The following is a 21,739-nucleotide window of genomic DNA, read 5'->3' as shown; positions in this document are numbered from 1 at the left end:
CATCGACACTAGACCACTAGACACCCTTCTTTTCTCCGCCCAACGCGACGTCACCCCGAGCAGCTCGTAGCCTGGCCAGCGACACTGCTCTCTCGCCATGCGCCGGCCCACGCTTGCTGTCCTGAGCCTGCTGTGCCTCTCGCCTTCTTTTACCCTCGCCGCCCCGCACGACACCACATCGCCGCTCCAGTACGATACCCAAGGCACCTACGCCTCGGCCCACAACGCGTCACCACGACCATGGCGCCGCCTGTCCGACGCCATCATCCGTAGGATATGGGCCCTACCCGCCGACCAGAAGCGCCTACATGGCGACAACCAAACTCCTGCTGTAGCCAGTCCATTGGGCTCTGGCCTGGCCGCCCAGTATGGCGACGACATTGTGTTGAGATTCAAGATCCGCACCGCCGATGAGGCTACCGCATTCGCAAAGGCCGCCGACATCCTCTTCCTCGACGTTTGGGAATTCAATCAGGACTGGGCCGATGTGCGCATCGCAAAGGACGTCCTACCTTCCCTTCTCGACCTGCTCCCGCCATCGCTCCACCATGCCCACGAGCCACTGCTACAGGACCTGGGCCTCGCACAGGCAATCTTTAATTCATACCCACCCCCCGCCTCTGCCCCATCTCACCACGATGACCGCTTTTCCCCGAATCTCCGCCCATCGCCGCGGGCCGGCAAAGGCCATGTCTTCTTCCAGGATTACCAGCCCCTGTCCGTCATCAATCCGTGGATGAGTCTCATGGCCTCCATGTTTACTACCCACGTCCGCCGCATCAATGTTGGCATCAGCTACCAAGGCCGCGAAATGCCCGCCCTGCGTGTCGGTGTGCACCCCACCAACGACGATGAACCATCGCAACCAAGGAAGACCATCCTCGTCACAGGCGGTATACATGCCCGTGAGTGGATATCGACTAGCACAGTCAACTACCTGGCCTGGAGCTTCATCAATGCCTACGGAAAGGACCGCGAGATGACGCGCCTGTTGGAAGAATTCGACTTTGTATTCGTCCCAACCTTGAACCCAGATGGCTACGTCTTTACGTGGGAGACGGACCGTCTATGGCGCAAGAATCGCCAACCTACCAGACTGCGTTTCTGCAACGGCGTAGACCTCGATCGCAGCTATCCGTACATGTGGGACGGTGAATCAGCGCAGTCAAGCCCCTGCAGTGAATCTTTTCCTGGTGATGCACCATTCGAAGGCGTCGAATCCGCACGCTTCGCTGCATGGGCAAGAAATGAGACTGAAAACAACAATGTTGAGTTTGTGGGCTTCCTGGACCTGCACTCATACTCACAACAGATCCTGTATCCGTATAGCTACTCGTGCCATGAAGAACCACCTGCCATTGAAGACCTTGAAGAGCTCGCCATGGGCTTGGCCAAGGCTATCCGCGTCTCCCGCAAAGGTCAGACGTACAAGGTGACGTCTGCATGTGAAGGCAATGTGGCGTTCTACAACGAAAAGAAGAAGATCTTTCCGCGCATCGAGTCGGCTGGCGGTAGCGCACTCGATTTCTTCTACCATGAGATGAAAGTAAAATATTCTTACCAGGTCAAGCTAAGAGACACAGGCAGTTATGGGTTCTTGCTACCAAAAGAGAACATTATTCCAACAGGAGAGGAGATGCTGGATGCGCTTTTGTATTTTGGGCGCTATTTGCTCGGTGAGGTCGGCATTGCTCAGCAAGGCAATGAGGCCAAGGTAGCCAAGTCCGACGAAGACTGGGTTGTTGTATCAAAGGATGGTAATGTCGGTGGCCTTGAGACTGAGTCTGAGATCACGGAGTTGTAATTTACGTTCATGTATTGTACTCAAGAAATAGTTTTTACACATCGCACACACCTAGTCTTGTCATATGTGCGTGTGCTACGCGAACTCGATGGGACTCTTTTCGCAAAGCAAAACATGGCAAAAGCCTGTTGCGGTAAACTGCGGGCCTTGTGCAATCATACTTGACCACTTCGAGCCGACGCGTGTCATTGCGCAATGCTCGTGCAGATGCGGGGATAGTGATGATGACGGCCTGCTTGCTTTGGATTCATGGCAGGCACATGAAGCATTGGATGCAAGCAAGCCACAGAGCGTTCAAGATGGCGCCCGGGATCCAGTTGGTTTTTATCAACGGTCCTGCATGTAGCGGTCGTTCACTTGCACGTGGACCCCGTCCGTGCCGTTAGGCGAAAGCTAAGATCCTTACAACGTCATGGCTTCAAAGTCTCAGTGAAGCAACAGCTTCCGCGTCTGCCACCGTCATTTTGGCGCTGCCGACACCCGGAATCTACCATTGCACCGTTGTCGTCTTCCGTCGCAATTCACTCTTCCACTACTGACCATCAATTTGACGTGCAACACAAACACATAGCCTGTCATGGCATCACAAGCTACGGAGACGACTCCCTTGGTGTCGTCAATGTCGAGCTCAAGTCGAGCAACACCCCATAAACCTCAGCGCACCGTCACTTTCAACCCGACCGTTCTATCCACCAGCCCCAAACCCTCCTCGCCTCGCTCGTTATCCCACGGCGCGTCCTCTTCGGGTCATGCTGCCACGACCCAAGGCGGGCAGCCAATGCTGTCGACCTTGAACAGCAAGCTACGGAGGAGAAACAGTTCAGGCGCTCCTGCTCGGATACCTCCCGCGCCGGTGCCCAAGATTGGTCCGCAAAGAACGACGAGGACTGCCCAGAAACTGAAGCTCCTCCCCGATCCGGCTGCCGATGAGGCCGAAGACGAGGAGAGTGGACGCGACGTATATGTGCAATACACGCGCATCAAAGACCCCACCGCAAGAAGAGATGCTGCAAGGCTTGGAAAAGCAGACAGAGAACGGTTACCCAGAGTGACGGCATATTGCACTGCTGCTTCCTACAAACTTGACGAGATGATGCGATTTCTGAAGGGAAAGCAGAAGACAAGAGGCGCTTTGCCCAAGCGTTTTGATGAGTGCATATACTCGCCATACAGCTACGGTTCAACGAAGGGTCCAGAGGAGATTAGTAGTACTGCCGTATTGGGCGACTATCCAGAGGAAAGACCAAGGAGATTCTCAGACAGCGCGATTGAAGTAGAACACGAGAATGAGCGGAGAAGACAGGACATTATCGACTTACATGATGGCGGTGATGCGCCCGATATTACCAACGAGCAAGCCGTGAGCCAGAGACGTCCTTCCATCACCCATGCCGATTCCGACCCCCCAATGGACACACCTGACTTCGATACACGCGTACATACACCAGAAGTCTTTCTTTTCGAATACGGAACTGTTGTATTATGGGGCATGACGCTCCAAGAAGAGAAGAAATTCCTCAAGGAGATTGCAAAGTTCGAGGTGGACAAGCTCGGCAAGGATGAGATTGAGACGGAAGAATTCAATTTCTACTACACACGCGAATACCAGGCCCGGATATACAACGATTTCATCAGTCTGCGCGACAAGAAAAACTACATGATCAAGCTCGCCATCAGTCACGGACTGTCTCAGAGTGTTAAGACGTCGCTATTCGAAGACCTAGTGGACAACACGATTGACGAAACCAAGGACATTCCAGCCGAGATTGCGAGCTCGGGAAAGATCAATCTCAACAAGAAACAGATCAACATGCAGATAGGAGAGCTGTTCATCCTCCGCATTAGTATACATTTGCAAGGATCTGTTCTCGATGCGCCGGAGCTGATGTGGGCAGAGCCACAACTGGACCCGGTCTACCAGGCGGTGAGAAGCTATTTGGAAATGGATCAGCGTGTCAGTCTCTTGACCGAAAGGTTGAACGTCATTGGTGATCTGCTTGCTGTGCTGAAGGATCAGCTGACTGTAACACATGTAAGTTGGGCTTTTGCCCGCCCATATCTTGAAGACGAGCCTGGCTAACGAGGAACACAGGGTGAACTACTCGAGTGGATTGTAATTATTCTGATTTTCGCAGAAGTTCTCGTTGCCGCTATCAACATTTTTGTTGACCTGCACGCTGCAGATTAGGTTATTGGCATTACTTTTCTTTTTCCCCACGGTGTACGATAGTCGGCTTGCGGCTCCGCATAACGGGCGTTCGGGGACACAGTTGAATGGGTCTGCGGCATGGCGTTGTAAGTGATTGGCGTCAAATATATGTTTTAGTTAGCTGTTCGAGCAGAGGCGGATGGGGTAGTTTGGAGGACTGTTTTCTTCTTCCTTTCTTCCTTTTTCTTTTACGATAGCAGCTTTTTGGGCCAATGGAAATAATGTTTCGTCATGGTTTTAGTGGTGACTTGGCTGAGAGTGGCTGGTTTGACGAGGACGAGGTTAATGTCGTCGCTACTCGCTATACGGAACACGTTTTCTAATGCGAGACGAGACTGACAAGTGCTCTCTTATGGAAACGCGCTGTCATGGAGGAGAAACTTGGGTAGCATTAGCAAGTGGCACAACAATGCATGATTACTCTCTCAGGCGGCGCTGATATTGTTACAGTATTTTAATCTAATCGACTAGGGCGGCGGAGCAGGACGTCTCCGCCCGCTGAACCCTGTCCGGCGCCCCATCTTTCCACATGAGACCCTTTTGAGCATTTCACCGCATGCCGTCGCCCTCCACCCATACAGTGCCCCAATGAGCCGTCCCAGATGAGTTGGAATCTGCTAGAGCGCTTTATAGAATCTGAGCACTTCAACCAAGATCCGAGCCTCGCAGTAGCATACCTTGCGTGAGTGGCCACCTCTCCTCCGAGCGCAGCGGCCCTCTGCCGCCGATTGCCTCCCCTCTCACTTGCTGTTTACTGACGCATGCATGCGAATGCACACAGCCGGTATGCAGACCACGTCGGAATCCACTATGTGCTCTGTTCCAAGCTACGCCAGTTCGCCTACGAGGAGCTCGAGTTCTTCCTGCCGCAGTACGTCGCCTGCGCCACACCACAACCCGCCGACGGCATGAACAGCTAGCTTACATACGCGGGGCACCACAGGCTATGTCACCTCCTCATCAGCATCGACAATGAGTCCATGGCCCTCGAGGAGTTCATAATCGACTTGTGCGAGGAGTCGGTCAACGGCGCGCTTCTGGTGGGGCTTCCGGATACCGTGTCTTGTTAGTCTGGTGCTTCTTGTGCTAATTCATGCCCTGCAGACCTTTTGGCTCTTCCAGACATATCTCCACGACCTCGCAAGCGCCCCAAATTCAGTCGCTTTCAAAACCTGCAGGAGAATCTACAATCGCGTGCAGCGCATCGTCTTTGGCTCCGCCGAGCCCTCGCGGAGAGAGAAGATCAAGGAGAATGTATTACCCGTCAGCGTCCTATCGAGCCTGGTTCTTGCAAGCATAGCGGCACCATTCCTACCAGCTCATGCCGGGCCACTGGCTATTGCGCAGGCGCGGAAGCCGAGACCCGTGGAGGACATCATCTCCGATAACGTGCAGACGGCCAAGGTGGGGAGGAGCAAGACGGTCACAGGAGGATCGCCGAGGACCAAGCAAAAGAGGGTAACCCAGCAACAGCAACTTTCAGATCCCGAGGACGGACGAACAGGACGTTCACCATCGCAGCGCCCCCGCGACCCCAAGGACTTGAGAAAACAGGCCATTCGAGCGCCCCCTACTCAATGCGCACCATCAGCCTCACAACGACCGTCGCTGTTGTCTGTAACCCCCGAAGCCCGCCTTAGCTCGTCCTCGCTACCAGAATTCCGAGATGCAGGATCCTCCTCCCCTCTCCCTACGCCCCCGGCAACCGCTGGCCTAGGACCGAGTCCGCTCCATCTTGGTCCTCGCAAACATTCGGCACACCCACCAAGACCTCTCTCGCCCACAGCACTGACCCGCGCACAGAAAGTTCGGCTACTGCGATCCAATTATTTCCGGAATGAAACCCAGTTCCTGAGCGCTCTCGAGGATATTTCAAATCGTTTAGTTGTCGTGCCGAAGCCTGCACGATTGAGTGCTCTCAGAGCAGAGTTGGCGTTGATAGCTCAAGACTTGCCCGCTGAAGTTGATATACCGCTACTATCACCCCCGACCCTGAAAGATGGAATCCCTTCGCAGAGCCAGCACCATCGAATAGTGCGAATAAACCCCGCCGAAGCTACCAGTCTCAACAGTGCGGAGCGAGTACCATATCTGCTCATGGTGGAGGTGCTGGAAGAAGACTTTGATTTTGATCCAGACACGGAACAAAACCAGAAACTCCTCGAAAAGCTTATGCTGGAAAAAGGCACTTCAAGACGGCGGCTTTTTGATATCACCAACGCTGACTATCTGGCATCATACGATCGCACTCCACCAAATGGATCAGACAGTGTATTCGAGCCTGTTACGGGTGATCTCGGTAGCACTTCACTGATCCAGGACACGGATGAGACAGATATCGCCTCAGGACTAGCACGAGTGACCATGCCTGTTGCAGCGGCCAATATCAAAGCGACAGCACCAAGGTCCTCGAGTGGAGCCAATACCCTATCATCAGTGGCCACCATGTCTACACCACGGACGTCCGATTCGCAGATCAGTAGGTCAGTCAGTCCTATCCCCAGCAGAAGAATGACTATCCCTGCAAACATGAACCGAGCAAGCCAGGCCGTCGACCAGCCCGACTTTTCTGCTCTTGCAACCCATATGCGCACTGCTGCTCAGATGCTAGCACAACTGGAAGCAAGTGGTGCGAAGAGGCCAAAGGGCGAAGTAGCAGCAATCAAAGCCAAGATTATTGCAAGTATGCAAAGCCTGGAAGAACAAAATTTCCTCAACGAAGACCAGGGCCCTACGTTCGATTCTATCATGGCAGAGGCAGATCCAGTGGCAATCGCGGGAGAGCCGGAAGAAATTGATGAAGCTTTGGTGGTCACGCCCAACTCTGGTGCAGGCGCTGCTCGTATGGAAAACGATCTTAAGACTGGTGGCATGCGACGAAAGGGCGACAGAGACGATCCCAGCGCTGCAACTTTTGGAGAAGAATGGAGCGCAAAGCGAGAGCGTATACGGCGATCCTCGCCATACGGTCATATGAAGAACTGGGACTTGATCAGCGTCATCGTCAAGACCGGCGCAGATTTACGGCAGGAGGCATTTGCTTGTCAACTCATCGAGGTTTGCGCCAAGATCTGGGAAGAAGCAGAGGTGCCGGTCTGGACAAAGCGTATGCGCATCCTCGTTACCGGCGAGTCCTGTGGTCTCATAGAAACGATTACGAACGGCGTCTCGCTACACTCCCTCAAGCGAAGCTTGACACTTGCTAGTATAGCAGCAGGCACCAATCCCCGAAAGCGCATCGCAACTCTCAAGGACCATTGGCTTAAGACATTTGGGGAACCCGACTCGGAAGCCTATATTGCAGGCGTAGCAGCCTTTGGTCGCTCCCTAGCGGCGTACAGCATCATATGTTACGTACTACAGCTCAAGGATCGTCATAACGGCAACCTCCTTATCGACAACATGGGCCATATCATTCACATTGATTTTGGCTTTATGCTTTCCAACTCGCCTGGTTCCATGGGCTTTGAAGCCGCCCCTTTCAAATTGACGCAAGACTATGTCGAAGTCCTTGGTGGCATCGGATCGCCTGCATTTGAAGAATTCAAGACACTATGCAAGAAGGCGTTTCAAGCGCTTAGGAAAGATGCTGAAAGGCTAATCATGCTGGTTGACTTGATGAGCAAGCAGAGCAGTATGCCATGTTTTGCTGCCGGCGCGGCTAGTGTAACAAACAGTTTGCGAGCAAGGCTCATGCTGCATCTGAGTAGAGAAGAGGCAGAAAGCTTTGTTGAGGAGCTTGTTGCAAAGAGTGTGGGAAGTTACTATACCCGGCTGTAAGCTTATGACATGCACTATCTTTTGCATAAGGACCGCTGTTAACATGAATCGCAGTTATGATACGTTTCAGTACCGCACACAAGGCATATACTGAGTTATACTCCCGCGGCATTTACTTGAGCGAGCTTGTGCGCTATTTGGAGACATCTGCGAGGGCGTTCAAGCACAAGCATTGCAATTTCTTGTTCTTCTTCCATCATCTCCTCAATCCTGTCTAGAACTGGTTCGCACACCGTGGAGAGAGAGGGGCGTGCTGAGCTTTCCCTCTCTTTGGATAGAAGAAGCAGAGACGGAGGCTTTATCATATGCTCAAGAATATATCTTTTTTTTCTCGGACGAAGAGTCGATGTGTATATTTGGTAATCTTTCAATGAGATGACATTTACAATAACAATAACGGCACTAGTAGTATCAAACCTACCGCACAACCGTGAAACCTAAACTGAGGAAACAACATCGAAAAGACTAGTTAGCTTCCATCACCTCCTCCCTTTCCTCTCCAAACCCTTCCTTCTCCCTCATCCCCCTCCCCACCCGCGCCACCTTATGACTCCCCACCACCCCTCCTACCTTCTCTACCACCTTGCCCAGCATAGAATCCCGCTCCGGTCCCCCCATTTCTCCCGTCTTATTACCATACCCTGCTCCGCCCGTCGATCCGCTGCCCAGCGGCGCCGGGTTCGAGTATGGAGTGGGAGATAGATTGGAGCCGAGGTGCGTGTCTGAGGTGCTGGACGTGGAGGATGTGGAGGAGCGTTTGTTGCCTTTTTTGTGTCAGTAATAGCTCGTTGAACAGGCAAAGAAGGTATGGAAGAGAGAGGGTATGTGCAAGGGTGTGAAGAAGGAAGGAGGATGTACCGAATCCCGCACCGCCGGTCGTACCCGACCCGTGTTTCTCGTGCGGATTTTGATAGGGAGTGTGTGAGTCTATGAGGCCGAGGCGCGTGGTGTTGTGCTCTGGCTCGAGATCTGAGGCGCTGTAGGAGGGCGCGGTGCGGTTACCGTAGCCTGCCATTTAGAAACCGATAAGGGGAGAATTAGGATGTAAGGGGAAAACTTATGGGGGAACAAGATGATGGGATTTCCGTGAGAATTTGGATATTATGTTTGAATTGTTAAGGAGCAGCTCAAAGATATATACATGTAGATGTTGCATACGGCTCTCGTCCAGACGTATGCTGGTCCCGTTACGCACATGTTCAAGGGAGAAGTTTAAGCCTTATGAGGTCATTCTGCTGGGAGATGCGTAGATCAGAGGATGCAGAAGCATTGTAAGAGGCCGATAAGTGTGAGCTAAAGTGTGCTTAGTAGTCTTGTAGGACGCTAGTCTCTTGATTGTGTAGATCGGACGAATGTGGCTGACAAAATGAATCGAATAACTCCCATCAGCTTCGTAGTATTTGTCGTGTTGAAGCACTTGTATTGATTCGTTGATAGCACCATTCCCGAGAGATATCCGTCTCGATACAAAAGCACCCTCTTGTAGTAGCATAGTCTGCCCTGAACAGCATGAAGAAAGTCTCTGGGACCAAATATACGTGTGATTGGATCGGTGCCCAGGAATGATGGGCAGAGGCGATAGATAAAGCCAACATCCATGAGTGGTAGTCGCAACTGCTGATCGAGATAACGATAAGGCCTCTGCAAGATTCCGTTCCATCACTGGCTCCCTAATTCCCGCCAAGATCTGGGGTATCCCACGCTGTTCACGCAGTCCGCCTGAATGATTCTAGACCCAGTACGCCAAGACCCATGAACGCCAGCAATGCACGCGAGCTACAATCGAAAACAACCCCGAAAAGCGCAATGACCTCATCGCACGTATTTGGACTGTCGCATTCTGTCAGCACTGTCGGGCATATCGTGAGTTACAGTTACTTACCATGAACTTCTTGTGAAAGTCGGACCGCAGCATGTCGTTGATGAATTCCTTCTTTTTGTTCCTGTCCTCTGTACCACGTGCTTGGTTCTTGAATACGACATCGTCGTCCCATCGGCGCTTCATGGTAAAGTCTTTGGCGTTGAGCAGAGGGTTACCCCGAGCAACATCGATTTCACGTTGTTGTTCTTCTTCGGCAGCTCGTTCGGCCTCCTCCTTGGCTTTAGCTGCAGCACGCTCCTTTCTGATCTTCTCGAGCTCCCTCTGGAGGGCTCCTTCGCCGTCTTCATCGCTGTCACAATGTTAGTTGAGTACTCGGTATTTAGGTGCAATATGAACCTACTCATCGTCGCTACTCTCCTCCTCACTACTGCTGCTATCGTCCGCATCCACATCCCTGAACTTTTCAAGTAATTCTATTCGCCGCCGTTTCTGTGCTGCTTCATCTTCTTCGCCATCTTCGTCAACTGACACATTGTCAATCTGGCGCTTAGGCGCACTTCCAGACTCGGCCGCGGCGTCCGGCTCTACGTATGTGCCGTTCTTCTTCGCCGCATAGCGCGCCTCTGCCTCCAAGAGCTCGGCGCGCAGGTCACGCTTGTGCTTGTCGGCATCTCCGCCCTGTCCTGGTTGTCTATGCTTGAGTGTTGTATGCGCAGGGAGGAGTCGCTGGTGGTAGGCAGGTCCACGCTGGGCCTCTTTGCCGCGTGCGGGATCGAACGTAGGTCTATGGGCGGTCGTCATTGTAGAATCGTGTGATTTGGCGACCTCTATTTGACAGTGTGTAGGTTTCGGAAGTCTTGCGTATGGTGGGCGGTGTTTGTAGTTGATGTGCAAAAGATGGCGCATACAGACTCGCGATGATCAAGTCGCGCTAAGCATCGGCGTTCACTTTTCCCCGCGCCGCATTTTCTATGGTTGTCCAACAACCACTTCAATTCCAACCAACACCTTATACATTAAAGGAGGCATTATGCCTCGAGAAGCTGAGATATCGCTCAATGAGCGCGAATTTATCAAACAAGCGCTTCAAGAGCAAATTCGCATCGACCGGCGCGCTTTTGACGCCTTTCGCCCGCTTGAGCTCACTTTTGGCGATGAATATGGCGTCGCCGATGTGCAACTAGGCAAGACCAGGTACATGGGTACAGTCTAGTTTTGTATGCGCAAGCTAACAAAGCTCAGAGTCATTGCTCGCATCTCAGTAGACGTAACAACACCGCCCCCAGAGCGCAAGTTCGACGGCATCTTCCAGATAGTCACAGAGTTCTCTCCAATGGCGTCACCAGCATTCGAGGTTGGCCGGTATGTCTCATTTCACAACGACCTGTTCTGCGACGATTCTAATCTTGTCCTAGCCCTACGGATGCTGAAGTAATCCTCTCGCGCATACTCGAAAAGGCCATTCGTCGCTCCAACGCTCTCGATACCGAATCGCTTTGCATAATTGCCGGCTTGAAATGCTTTGCTCTCCGCGCAGACGTACATATAGTTGATCATGACGGTGGCCTCATCGATGCGTCCTGCATTGCTGTCATGGCAGCACTACAGCACTTTAGGAGACCCGATGTCGTAGTCGAAGGCGAGAAAGCAACCATTCTCAGCGTACGTGAACGCGAACCGATACCCCTGTCTATTCTTCACCAGCCACTATGTGTAACATTCTCGTATTTCGAAGGGGAGATATTTTTGGTGGATGCAAACCTGGCTGAAGAGCAAGTTCGACAAGGAGAAGTAATTATTACCATGAACAAGCACGGCGAGGTTTGTCAGATCGCCAAATATGGAGGGGCCACTATCCACCCGCTCGCCCTACTCAATTGCACAAACATTGCGCAACAAAAGGTCAAGGACATAGGCGCGTTCATCCAGAAAAGGCTTGAAGAAGATGCGAAGGAAAGGGATGCAGGAGGACTGATGGCTGAGCTGAGTGCTGAAAACGCCAGGTGAAGATCTACAAAACAGTTGCATGATACAACAGCCTGAGAGTCTGGCACAATCGTCTAGCCTGCGATGCTTTCAAATACTAAGGTCGCGCGACCGCGAAATTCGTCCGCCGAGCCATATGCTCGGTCAGGAACATTCCCACGAGAGGACGGGTTGTGGGTCCATCGATGTTGTGGATCGACGGTCCGCCGTATCCCTACACAAAACTACGGGATAACCGAAAACCAGATGGCGAATCGCAAACGTTGGTCATAGGGCTAAGGTGCATGGAGCAACTCAGAGCTCCGGAGAGAGGAATAGTTAATGAATAAGCATAGACATGTGAAAAGAAAATGGATGTCATCCTCGGCACACGACTGATGTGAACACCACTTCTAGAACTTGTGGTTTGGTGATGGCGCTGACAAAGCCCGTCGCTTTAGGATCGGACGAGCCACGACACCTCGGTCCATGCGAGAAACAATTACTCGCATGTTATCTCCCCACCATGAATTCCAAATCAATTTTAGATGTAGCAGGCTTCACGATGTATCGGCCGAGGCGTCACTTGAATATGCATATAATTCTCAAACTTGTGCTTGACAGTTCGTGTTCCGCAAGTTCTCGAATTGTAATCTTGAGTATTGCGTCATAACCTAAGGACCCTGCATTACGTCCCCCCAAACATCTTGCGCGTCTTACTTTAACAGACCCTTCGACTGTCTTCTGAACTCACTTTCCTTCGTTCACACATTCACAAGTTCTCTCGGCCCAGCATGACTTCAAAACTAGTACCTTCCGATCCCGCCAGTGTTATGGTGATTCGAGATGTGGTCCCGCGCATAGTGACTACGCTTTCAGTACCGTTTTGGAGGTTCGGTCGCGTCAAGATCGGCGGAAGAGGAACTATCGGTATATTTTATTTTTCTGGGGTGTCATGAGCCAATAACTAACAATAGCCACAGTGCGCCTTGAATCCGGTGCTCTTGCCGTCTTCTCGCCCGTCGCCTTGACCGAAGATGTCAAGCGCAAAGTGTCTGAGATGGGCGAAGTCAAATACATCGCAGCCCTAGACAACGAGGTATGTCTCTTCTCCATTGTAATAAGAACTTTGCTTAAAATACACCTTACTAAACACTCACAGCACCACATTTTCCTCGGTCCCTGGCACACAGAATACCCTAATGCACAAGTCATGGGCCCAGAGATGCTCCCAGAAAAGCGCGCAAAGCAGAACAACGAAAATGTACCTTTCAGTGTCCTCTTCAGCGCCTCGAAGCCCGTGACTTCCATCTCACCCGAATTCGACGCAGAGTTTGACTGGGAGTATGTCCCCTCGCACGTCAACAAAGAGCTAGTCTTCCACCACCGCCCCACGCGCAGTCTCATCCTCGCAGACCTCATGTTCAATCTGCCAGCAACGGAGCAATTCAGCAAGTCGGGTGTCGACCCAAACACAGGAATCCTAAGCAAGATCTTCAATATGCTGCAGAGCACAAAGGGTGATGCGAAGTGGCAGCAGCGCACCATCTGGTATGGAACCAGTGCAAAGGATCGAAGCGGTTTCTCGAAGAGTATGGAGAAGATTGACAAGTGGGGATTCGAAAGGATCATTCCGTGCCATGGAGATGTTATTGAGGGAGAGGGCAAAGGTATATTTGAGAAGGTTATGAGGTGGCATTTGGATGCTGCGAAGGGGCAGGCCAAGACTTCTTGAATCATGTCGTGCTGTATGGAGAAAAAAAGTGTTTGAGGGTTTGAAGGCGGATTTCGAGAGAGGCAGTAGGTGGAAGGGTTCAGGTGATATCCCAGTTGTTTGGAGATAGTGATATTTTCTTCTGTTTCTCAATTCTAACCATCCCTGTCTCGTTCATAAGTAATTGACAGCAAAGGATCATTCAGACTATGTTATTGTTCTCTTCATGTCCTCTTCGGCCCTTCGCCTATCTCAACATCCTCTTCAAAACTCCTTCTCCGCACATCTCGCCCGTCATACCCCCTATTCACCCTGTCGTTTCTCCAGCCCCAAATCGCCATCACACCAGCCAGCGTGTATGGATTCCTCTTAAACCTTCCTTGCGATACCGGAACCACAACTGGCGAAGGAACCGAGATATCCACCTCCTCCCAATCCCGCATATCCCCTAACTCCTTCGACGCAACAAGCTCACCACATCGTGAAATCTCAAACGGTAAAACCAGATCCTTCATACCACCAAACCCATCCTCCTCCTTCCCCTCAACCCGCCCATCCACCCCCTCCCCATCAAATCCCCCACACCTCCATATCTCCCTCACATGCCACAGCACCCCCGCCCCCACCCCCAGCGTACCGCAAAACGGCGCACAAACAATCAAAAAGCCCGATACACACAGTAAAAGTTCACTCTGCCACTCCCTTTCATGCTCAATCTTGTATTCCGTTCTCTGAGCATGCGCGCTGAGCCAGGGTGGAAAATGCATAAGAGATTTATCGACTAGTGCTATGGCGAGAGTGGCTTGGGCGAGGAGGAGAGCGGTGCATGTGATGCCAATGCGGTGGTTGATGATTGGGTGTAGGATGGGGAGGGTGTGTAGAGTGGTGCGGTGGTGTTGGTAGTGTGAGAGTGCGTGGGTGTAGAGGGGGAAGGGGTGGAGGAGGGTGAGGGATAAGCGCCAGGCTAGGAGGATGGGGAGGATGGAGATGTAGAGGGTGAGGCCGGTGAGGAGGTGGAGGAGTTTTAGGGGGGTGGTGAGGAGTGTGTGAGGGGTCATGGTAGAGATAACTTGGAGAGCCGGAGAATTGGGATTTCGATGTATAGCGCTAGAGTGATACTTGAACGATCATATTTTTTTTATTCTGGAGTTGTGACGTGAGGTACCGTGTGTGAAGAGGCTTATTGAAGGCGTTAAAGTGAGCAGAATGACAAAGTGGTCATCACATTAACCTATGCTGTGACTAATTCTTTCAATACGTGACTCTATACTCAGGCGGTATATATTCCAAGTCTAGCCCTTTGAATACTGCTTTTTCTGCATCTTCGGGGTCCCTTCAACATCATCTGGCCCTTCAACCATGATAGCTTCACCATTAGCTCGACTGCGAATGCCGCTGCTGTCGAATTTCCAGCCCTTCACATGTTTTGCATACCGCCGCAAATCTCGCTGAAATGTCGTGCCACCGCTCCAGCCCATGACTGCACAACCCACCGTTCGCCAAGGTGCAACGATGATGTCGACTCGACGATGAATAGCTGGGTTCTTCGCCTGTGGGTTTCGCTCGAGGTCCTCTTCACGAGTTGGCCAAGCAGGATCCTGCCACACTACTAGTACTTTATCGAGAGTATCGAATCCTACTCCAGCTCCTTTTGCGGAACGAAAAGGTAACGTGTGTTGTCCGCGCTTCGTGTTTGCCAAGCTCATCGTCAAGGTGTGCGTGATCCACTGAGCATCTTCCAATGACTCGACAATTTCCTGAACTAATCCCGCTGTACTTTCCAACTCAGGGTGCGATACGATTATATCCACATCACCGGAAACTGATTTGCCACGTCTATAGCCACCGACTATGGTGACACTGATACGTTTGTCCCGGAGTTTTACCGCATGGTCTCGAACAACAGCGGCTATGTGTTCGACTTCAGCACGTGGAATCGGCTCTTGAAACTCTTCATAGTATTTGATGCCAATCTGCTGCACTCGGTCAAGGTCATTCCAGCCATGTTCAATGACATCGTCCAACTCCGTCCAGTGGTTGTCGTAGTAGAAATGTCGCGCCGTCTTTGCTCCGACACCCCATATATCATAGAATAGACGCAGAACCTTCATTGCCTCATCGTTATCATAGTCCTCGACTTCCTTGATTTTACCGGTATTCTTCCATTCAACGAAAAGAACCGCAGTCTTCTCGTCACACCCTGGTAATTGCGCAATCTCACGTGGGTGACTGATCTTGTACGGATAGGCTGCAATGGCTGCAATAATGGTCGAGTACGCACGTACGCCTATCTCATCCTCGATAAGGATCCGATTAGTCCTAATCTTCTTGAGTTGGTCTATGAAATCCTCATTCGGCCCGCTGGCGGGTGTAAAGCGCTGGCATGCATACTTGACGCTCTGCTTCACCCACTCGGGCGGTGGCGGTATATCACTATCTTCACCTTCATACTCACTCGTCGTTTGCTGAAGCAGAAGCGCCGTCTGTGAAGCAAAGGAGTGGGTCGAAGGCTGAGAGGGCGCTAAATTCTTGTTACCGAAGCGCCGAGGCGCTTGATTACCAAATTGGGGAGGCTGATGTGTAGTTTTGCTTGTCACTGTAGGCGCATCCAACTTTGCTCGATCCAGGATGTTTTGTGACTGACGTGGCACCGCGGGTTTGAGTGTCTGAGATGCAGGTGGCTCTTTTGGCTTTACTGAAAAAACATCCTTGATGGATTTGGTGCTGCTTGGTTTTGGTCGTTGCTGCACTTTGCCCTGATACATCAAGTTGTCGCCTAGAGGAACGAGGTGCCCTGCGCTTACACAAGCCTCTATCCAATTCAAGTTGACAACCCAAACAATGTCAATGCTTGAACCGTTCTCGACGATCGTTGGAAAGGGCACTTCGTCTTCAGCATGCAATGGCGGAGACTGTGAAAAACTCGACTTCTGGATCGGCGCTTCGTCTTCATTGTCGGACGTCTCTTCGGCTCCTTTCTTCGCAGCATAACCCTCTTGACTAGCCGAGATAGTTCCATCTGGCGACTTGAAGACCCTTTGTTTCTTGTTAGGTGTTCCTATCTGTGCAGGACTAGCACGGCGTTTCGGCGTTACAAATTCTTCAGCGATTAGGTTCCTCGAGCGCAACTCAAACGCAGCTCTTCCCTTAGTGCCCACCTTACCTAGGAGTATTTTTGCCCTTGACATGTCCGTAGTGAGCGACGCATTGTACAGGCGCAAAGTTTCTTTGAGCAATTTCTCTTCATCCTGGTTCAAGCGTGTTTTCAGTATAGCTATCGGCGGAAGTTTACTCAAATCAAGGCCTGCTATAGGTGTTCCTGATGTCTGAGATAACGATTCTGCGCGCGCTGTCTTAGCATGGCGGTCCATACCGGATAATATCGTGTTGGTGAGATGGGTGCCAGTCAGGGTAGTCAAGATGTATCTAGAAAGCACATCCTGTTTCTTCTCCAAGTAGAATGTCTGAATACGCGAATAGTCATCGTTCTGAGGCGTCGGTCTCCATACGACGAAATCAGAAGCTCAACTGTAACGATCACGAAAACTCTAGTGAATGCCGTTTCCAACGTCACAGGGCCCTGGATGACGTTGGTGTGAGGTAGGGAGGTTGGGGGCTGACAGGAGGCCCTTGGCAGGTTTGCATTGTTTCGACATACGATGACCAGGCACTGGTGTCTGTGCGTCCCGAATATGTTTGCTGCTAGCCTTCCCGCGTTGACGCGCAATCAGCTACGACGTCTTGTTTCACCCCTGCGTCTTTCGAGACTGAACCCACAATCCTCCAAGCCCATCCCTCGGTCTAATACGTATACATCAGCCTCATTGTCCACACATAGCTGAGCTGCTGTGACAATGTTTGTTCAATTCTTCCAGTCGATATATTGCTGGAGTCGTCAGCATCGTCAAGAGTATGGTACTGTGTAGATGCCTGCAATCTATCCGTCCAAGCCATCTCAACTTCAGCCATTAGGGTTCCTACTGCTAAATGGGAGACGGCATCTTCGCATGATGACGGCAGCGTTTAGCATCATGCCACGGCTGGACCGGTTGAATCGCGCCACCTCCAGTGGACGGCCCCTAGGGCAAACGCTGCAAGGGCACCGAATGCGGGCGCGAATCGCCTCGTTTGTTTCTTCCACGCCACCGATCTTTGCCGTCTAGTGCGCGGACCTCTGTTTCGGAATAATAACGGCACCACGTCAATCCCGGAAGGCCTTATAGCTGCGCCCTTTGGTGCGTACACATATAGCATGTAAGCCCGTAGGATTAAGGTTTGGGCATTCTGATACACCCTAAGCGTACCGCTCTTCAGTAGCTACCCCGGCCTGTCCGTGGACCGATATATACAAGTGGGTATCGCCTCAGGCTCCATCTGTTCATTCTTCAACCCTTGCCTTTCGTTTGTGGTTGAACTACATATTAGCTCTATCCTTCTTCTACATTCTTTTCGCTACTTTTGATAAGAGCGCTGGTATCTTTGTGTGTATTCATACTACACCCACTTCGCTTTGACAGCCACCAAAAGTTGATTGAATTCGAACTATCAACACCAGCACCCCCTTCTCTCCTTCAACATGCGCTCTTACATCTTCATGGTCCTCGCGGCCCTCTTCGCACTTGCTTGTGCAGTACCAATCACACCATCAGCACCTCGACTTCAAAAACGGGCTGAGCAATACCGACTACAGGGGCTGGCAGAGGTATGTCTTTGGGAATATTCAATCTGACCAAACCCATGTACTAACTTGAACAGTTCCAAATTGCTGAGCGCCTTTCATCTTCAGCGTCGTCATTTGGCGTTGATCCTTGGCGGGCCCGTCTCAACAAGAAGTTGCACGCACTTCTGGATGCTCCATCAACAGATGAAGAGGGAAAGATCACAATCGAGGAGGAGGCAGAAGACTTCTCTGGCGATATCGCACCTGGTACTCTGGAAGCGCCCTCAGCCCTTCCCAAGGCCTTGAAGGAAGCCAGTATGTATGACAGGCTATGTGCGATGTTCCACCGCGCAGAGAGCAGTTTTGGGTATGAGGGCAAGGAGTTGGAACTGCGTCGACCTGAAGGAGTCCAAAACTGGAAGCAGTCTTTTGGAAGTTTCCGCCGTCGCCATTAGTATCAAATACTTGATCGTTTCTTCTTCTTCATTTGATCGGACATGCAGTGATGACAATACTTGAAATGCTTATTGTTTTCAAAAGAGAAAAGTAAATGGCGATTGATACTCTGATATGCCGATCAGATCCATGTCTATTGCTACGCCCGCTCATCAGTTTACCCACCCTATAATTATCAAGATGATGCCGTTTAACGCCAAGTCATGTCCCAAAGAAAGACGGTCAACAATCAAACACCCATAGTGAAGTCATGCTCTATGCCTGGTGTGACACTATTGTGTGTTAGCATGGTCCTTTGGTAATGGGACAGATCAACTTACCTAGCCATGAACTTGAGGAAGACAACCAGATACTGATCCACGCGTATAGCCACCTCTTCGTCATCACCCTCGCTCAGCACCTCCCAGTCGTCCTTGGCTTCCTCACCATCCTTGCCCTTGGCTTGCTCGGTTAGCTTCAGTAACCGTGTGTCATCAACCAAGGCTTCCATGCCGCTATCGAGCTTGCTAACGTCTTTGCCAGCCTTGAGCTTGGCGAGTCGCAGCTTCAAGGCAGCATCAGCGCGGTCGAGAAGCACCTTCATGACGGATGCATGTTTACAAGGGTGTACTGAGGCCGTCTTGAGAGGGTTCTCGAAGAAAGGAAAGTCCTCGATTGTGACGGTCTTGTCCTTGTAGTCTCCGACAATATCCTCCATCATCTCCTGGGGTTTTAGTGGAACAGAGGTGGAGCCATAACCAGAGAGGTATAACCGTGGTGTCCGGTAGTGTGCTGAATATGTGATGTAGAGCGTGTATGTGCGCAGAGGACTGTGGAGAGTGTCAGTATGTCTTGAATCTTCAGGCGCAGGGGGCGTGGGCTTACGCCTGCGTGTTTGACTCAGCCTGTGGATCCCTTATGATGGCCTCGTCATCATCCTCAATGTCCTCCATGTCGGGGATCTCGTCGTCATCCTCTGCTGCGCCCAGGTTGCCGCTCTCGTCGACTGTCCGCACGTCGCGGACCTTGGCCTCCTGGCTAGCTGCCATGCCACCAGTACGCAGCCAGCCGTCGTCATCGGTTGCGCCTTCCCCGGCGTTAAAGCCGTCTCTAACTATCGTTTCATCTTGGCCGGCTTCTCCAGCAAAGTTGTCGTCGAGACGGCGGTGGCAGGGTACGCCGCGCGTTACCAAGAACTGCTTGCCCTCAGGCAGGTATGAGACGCGTTTCGATGGGGATGACGCATCCGCCCACTGCCACGAAGGGAACTTGAAGACGAGAAAGTCGCCAGCAAGCACAAACTCCTCGGGCGTGATCTGGCCCGTCTCACGGAACGTCGATGTGTGGCTGATGGCGGCGGTGCGCTCACGGAAAGTGTCGATGTACGACCTGACAAAGTTGTAGGCCATGGCGATGTCAAGGCGAAGCGAGGCGAGGCGATGCGGGTGGTACAAGGCTTTGGTTTTTGAGGTGGAGTTGTCTGGCGCAGTGTGTGTGTGTGTATGGAGTAGGGTGTCTGTAGTACCTTCAGCGTGCATTGGAGGGGTGGCGGGGTTAATGGCCGATGGTGCCTGTTGTGGGCCCTGACACCAGCCCGTCACCCCTCCCACTCACCTGCTTCCCTTCTTCCACCCCCACTCGTCACAAGACAAGATCCAGCCCCATCACGTACCATGGCCCTGTCACGCTTTTCTTTTGCATGATGGTGACGCAACTCTGCTTTGGCCCTGCCAAGCGTCCATATTTGCTTTCTTATCTCGCTGCAAGCTTTCCTGACTAAACGTTCCGTTCAGTTACACCTCTAGCAACGCTCGCATAAGCAGGCACCTTTACCCTGTTTGTGACTGCAGACCTCCATGCAACCTCGCTTGAGTCGAAGTGGCATGTGTCGCATAGCGAGCCCTATTGTCGCACCCGGCTTGTGCGGTCGTGCATTTCTACACCGTTTGGAAATAGCTACGTCCCCTGTCAAAGTCGCGCCTAATCTGGACATATGGTCGCTTTGTAGTCTTTCCTATCCTTCGGCTCCATCTTGGAGAATGCCAGTGTCACTGTATGTTTCAGTTTTGACAAGCCTCATGTTCAGCTCGTCTCGAACGTACCAAAGAACACTTTTACTTGGCTGTCCCTGAGCACCTGACTTGGATAAGCGTGTTGGCTTCACAGAGTACATGTCAACTTCTTTCCGTGAAATGACTCCATGTGGAAAAAGATCGCCAGGCGAAGATTCACAGAGCAAAACATCATTACCAGCAGGTTGCTCATCTTTTGCGCAGTCGTTTCCTATTTCGGTATTATTTGCATCTGTCGCACAGAAGATCCTCGCTAGTATCATTGGTGTTCAGGATATTCCAGAGACGGCACGACTTCGCAACAGCTCTTGATCGTCACCTGTTGCCGTCATTGACGCAGCTTTGACCCAGGTTTGCAGTACCATTTCAGGAAATGGCAGCTTTTGTTATCATGCCGTTTCCCAGCTAGGCATATGCAGTGACCTGAGCACGAGGACGAGGGTGCAGAGTTGCAACATCCTGTACAGATGTTGACAAATGGATGTTTAACGGCGTTATCTCTCCAGGGTTCATTGAACGGAAACCTACAGGAAATCGGTGATGAAACCAGTGGTTCATTCAGGATCTTGCTTCTATTGATACTCCTCATCGTCAGTAAAGTGGCATGGCGTCTTTTGGGATCGGTATGGCCATGAACGTATGGAGCCCATGAGGACTCTCAACATGTCGAGCCTCAAATATTCGAATTTTTGCGCATCTTTTACACTATCGGAAGCCTCAAGGTCTCCAATCTCATAACGTATATATTCTGTTGGCGTGCTCCACGACTCAAAACTGGGTTTGATTGCTGGACATCTAAGAAAGGTGTAGTACTACGGTACAGGCTGTCAACCATGCACCTCATCTCGTTTCAGGGTACATCTCCGGGGATGATACTGCTTATTCCCAGGCTTTGTCGAGATATCGAAGGGGATGTGGTCGCGGTTTGCATACGCCTATTCGGGAATGTGCTCTCTGGGATATTGACAAGTCCGAGCCAGATGCAGTCAAATGCTTTTCTACTGAATCACTGGGTTTCTTGGACAGACAATACCCCATGTCATCTACCAACTGTTTTACAGTATACTCGAGGGGGATTAAGGTACACAGCGTCATGTCAAAGACTTGACAGCAGCCACAATCTCCCTAGCCCAGCACTTGTAACCAGAACAACCAATGCCAGTCAGATACAACACGAATGCGAAGTCATGACAATCTGCCAACCTCCTATCATGTCAGTTCATCATTCCAACACCAGCTGTGCCTATATGATCTTGTGCGGGATAGCTTACGCGTACA

General features: G+C 51.5%; 11 protein-coding genes across 11 annotated transcripts; 6 read left to right on the top strand and 5 right to left on the bottom strand.

The window, feature by feature from the left end:
* Window positions 1-97: 97 nt before the first annotated feature.
* On the top strand, window positions 98-1,804 carry COCVIDRAFT_33679 (hypothetical protein; the record flags this gene model as incomplete). Its single annotated transcript, XM_014705850.1, has 1 exon — window positions 98-1,804. The coding sequence occupies one exon, from the start codon at window positions 98-100 to the stop codon at window positions 1,802-1,804; it is 1,707 nt and encodes a 568-aa protein (XP_014561336.1).
* Window positions 1,805-2,381: 577 nt separating this feature from the next.
* COCVIDRAFT_87117 (hypothetical protein) lies at window positions 2,382-3,992 on the top strand (the record flags this gene model as incomplete). The annotated part of the gene is made up of 2 exons (XM_014705849.1): window positions 2,382-3,836; window positions 3,897-3,992. The coding sequence occupies 2 exons, from the start codon at window positions 2,382-2,384 to the stop codon at window positions 3,990-3,992; spliced, it is 1,551 nt and encodes a 516-aa protein (XP_014561335.1).
* A 623-nt stretch (window positions 3,993-4,615) lies between these two features.
* Window positions 4,616-7,887, top strand: COCVIDRAFT_86819 (hypothetical protein; the record flags this gene model as incomplete). The annotated part of the gene is made up of 5 exons (XM_014705848.1): window positions 4,616-4,695; window positions 4,795-4,884; window positions 4,957-5,053; window positions 5,118-7,789; window positions 7,848-7,887. The coding sequence occupies 5 exons, from the start codon at window positions 4,616-4,618 to the stop codon at window positions 7,885-7,887; spliced, it is 2,979 nt and encodes a 992-aa protein (XP_014561334.1).
* A 371-nt stretch (window positions 7,888-8,258) lies between these two features.
* Window positions 8,259-8,808, bottom strand: COCVIDRAFT_86983 (hypothetical protein; the record flags this gene model as incomplete). Its single annotated transcript, XM_014705847.1, has 2 exons — window positions 8,259-8,557; window positions 8,652-8,808. 2 exons carry the CDS (start codon window positions 8,806-8,808, stop codon window positions 8,259-8,261), a joined length of 456 nt encoding a protein of 151 aa, XP_014561333.1.
* Window positions 8,809-9,605: 797 nt separating this feature from the next.
* COCVIDRAFT_33675 (hypothetical protein) lies at window positions 9,606-10,416 on the bottom strand (the record flags this gene model as incomplete). The annotated part of the gene is made up of 3 exons (XM_014705846.1): window positions 9,606-9,623; window positions 9,676-9,964; window positions 10,016-10,416. The coding sequence occupies 3 exons, from the start codon at window positions 10,414-10,416 to the stop codon at window positions 9,606-9,608; spliced, it is 708 nt and encodes a 235-aa protein (XP_014561332.1).
* Window positions 10,417-10,645: 229 nt separating this feature from the next.
* Window positions 10,646-11,622, top strand: COCVIDRAFT_22630 (hypothetical protein; the record flags this gene model as incomplete). Its single annotated transcript, XM_014705786.1, has 3 exons — window positions 10,646-10,809; window positions 10,858-10,977; window positions 11,031-11,622. The coding sequence occupies 3 exons, from the start codon at window positions 10,646-10,648 to the stop codon at window positions 11,620-11,622; spliced, it is 876 nt and encodes a 291-aa protein (XP_014561272.1).
* A 752-nt stretch (window positions 11,623-12,374) lies between these two features.
* Window positions 12,375-13,315, top strand: COCVIDRAFT_86740 (hypothetical protein; the record flags this gene model as incomplete). The annotated part of the gene is made up of 3 exons (XM_014705845.1): window positions 12,375-12,510; window positions 12,564-12,679; window positions 12,743-13,315. 3 exons carry the CDS (start codon window positions 12,375-12,377, stop codon window positions 13,313-13,315), a joined length of 825 nt encoding a protein of 274 aa, XP_014561331.1.
* A 203-nt stretch (window positions 13,316-13,518) lies between these two features.
* On the bottom strand, window positions 13,519-14,352 carry COCVIDRAFT_12054 (hypothetical protein; the record flags this gene model as incomplete). Its single annotated transcript, XM_014705759.1, has 1 exon — window positions 13,519-14,352. The coding sequence occupies one exon, from the start codon at window positions 14,350-14,352 to the stop codon at window positions 13,519-13,521; it is 834 nt and encodes a 277-aa protein (XP_014561245.1).
* A 234-nt stretch (window positions 14,353-14,586) lies between these two features.
* Window positions 14,587-16,665, bottom strand: COCVIDRAFT_22628 (hypothetical protein; the record flags this gene model as incomplete). Its single annotated transcript, XM_014705785.1, has 1 exon — window positions 14,587-16,665. The coding sequence occupies one exon, from the start codon at window positions 16,663-16,665 to the stop codon at window positions 14,587-14,589; it is 2,079 nt and encodes a 692-aa protein (XP_014561271.1).
* A 1,205-nt stretch (window positions 16,666-17,870) lies between these two features.
* COCVIDRAFT_87061 (hypothetical protein) lies at window positions 17,871-18,409 on the top strand (the record flags this gene model as incomplete). The annotated part of the gene is made up of 2 exons (XM_014705844.1): window positions 17,871-17,996; window positions 18,050-18,409. 2 exons carry the CDS (start codon window positions 17,871-17,873, stop codon window positions 18,407-18,409), a joined length of 486 nt encoding a protein of 161 aa, XP_014561330.1.
* Window positions 18,410-18,639: 230 nt separating this feature from the next.
* On the bottom strand, window positions 18,640-19,798 carry COCVIDRAFT_22626 (hypothetical protein; the record flags this gene model as incomplete). Its single annotated transcript, XM_014705784.1, has 3 exons — window positions 18,640-18,682; window positions 18,731-19,219; window positions 19,275-19,798. 3 exons carry the CDS (start codon window positions 19,796-19,798, stop codon window positions 18,640-18,642), a joined length of 1,056 nt encoding a protein of 351 aa, XP_014561270.1.
* Window positions 19,799-21,739: the final 1,941 nt, after the last annotated feature.

The sequence above is a fragment of the Bipolaris victoriae genome (genome assembly GCF_000527765.1).
Source record: "Bipolaris victoriae FI3 unplaced genomic scaffold scaffold_6, whole genome shotgun sequence".
Classification (NCBI taxonomy): Eukaryota; Fungi; Ascomycota; class Dothideomycetes; order Pleosporales; family Pleosporaceae; genus Bipolaris; species Bipolaris victoriae.
Note: the sequence above shows the minus strand (reverse complement) of the source record. Positions and strands in the feature narration are given on the sequence as shown.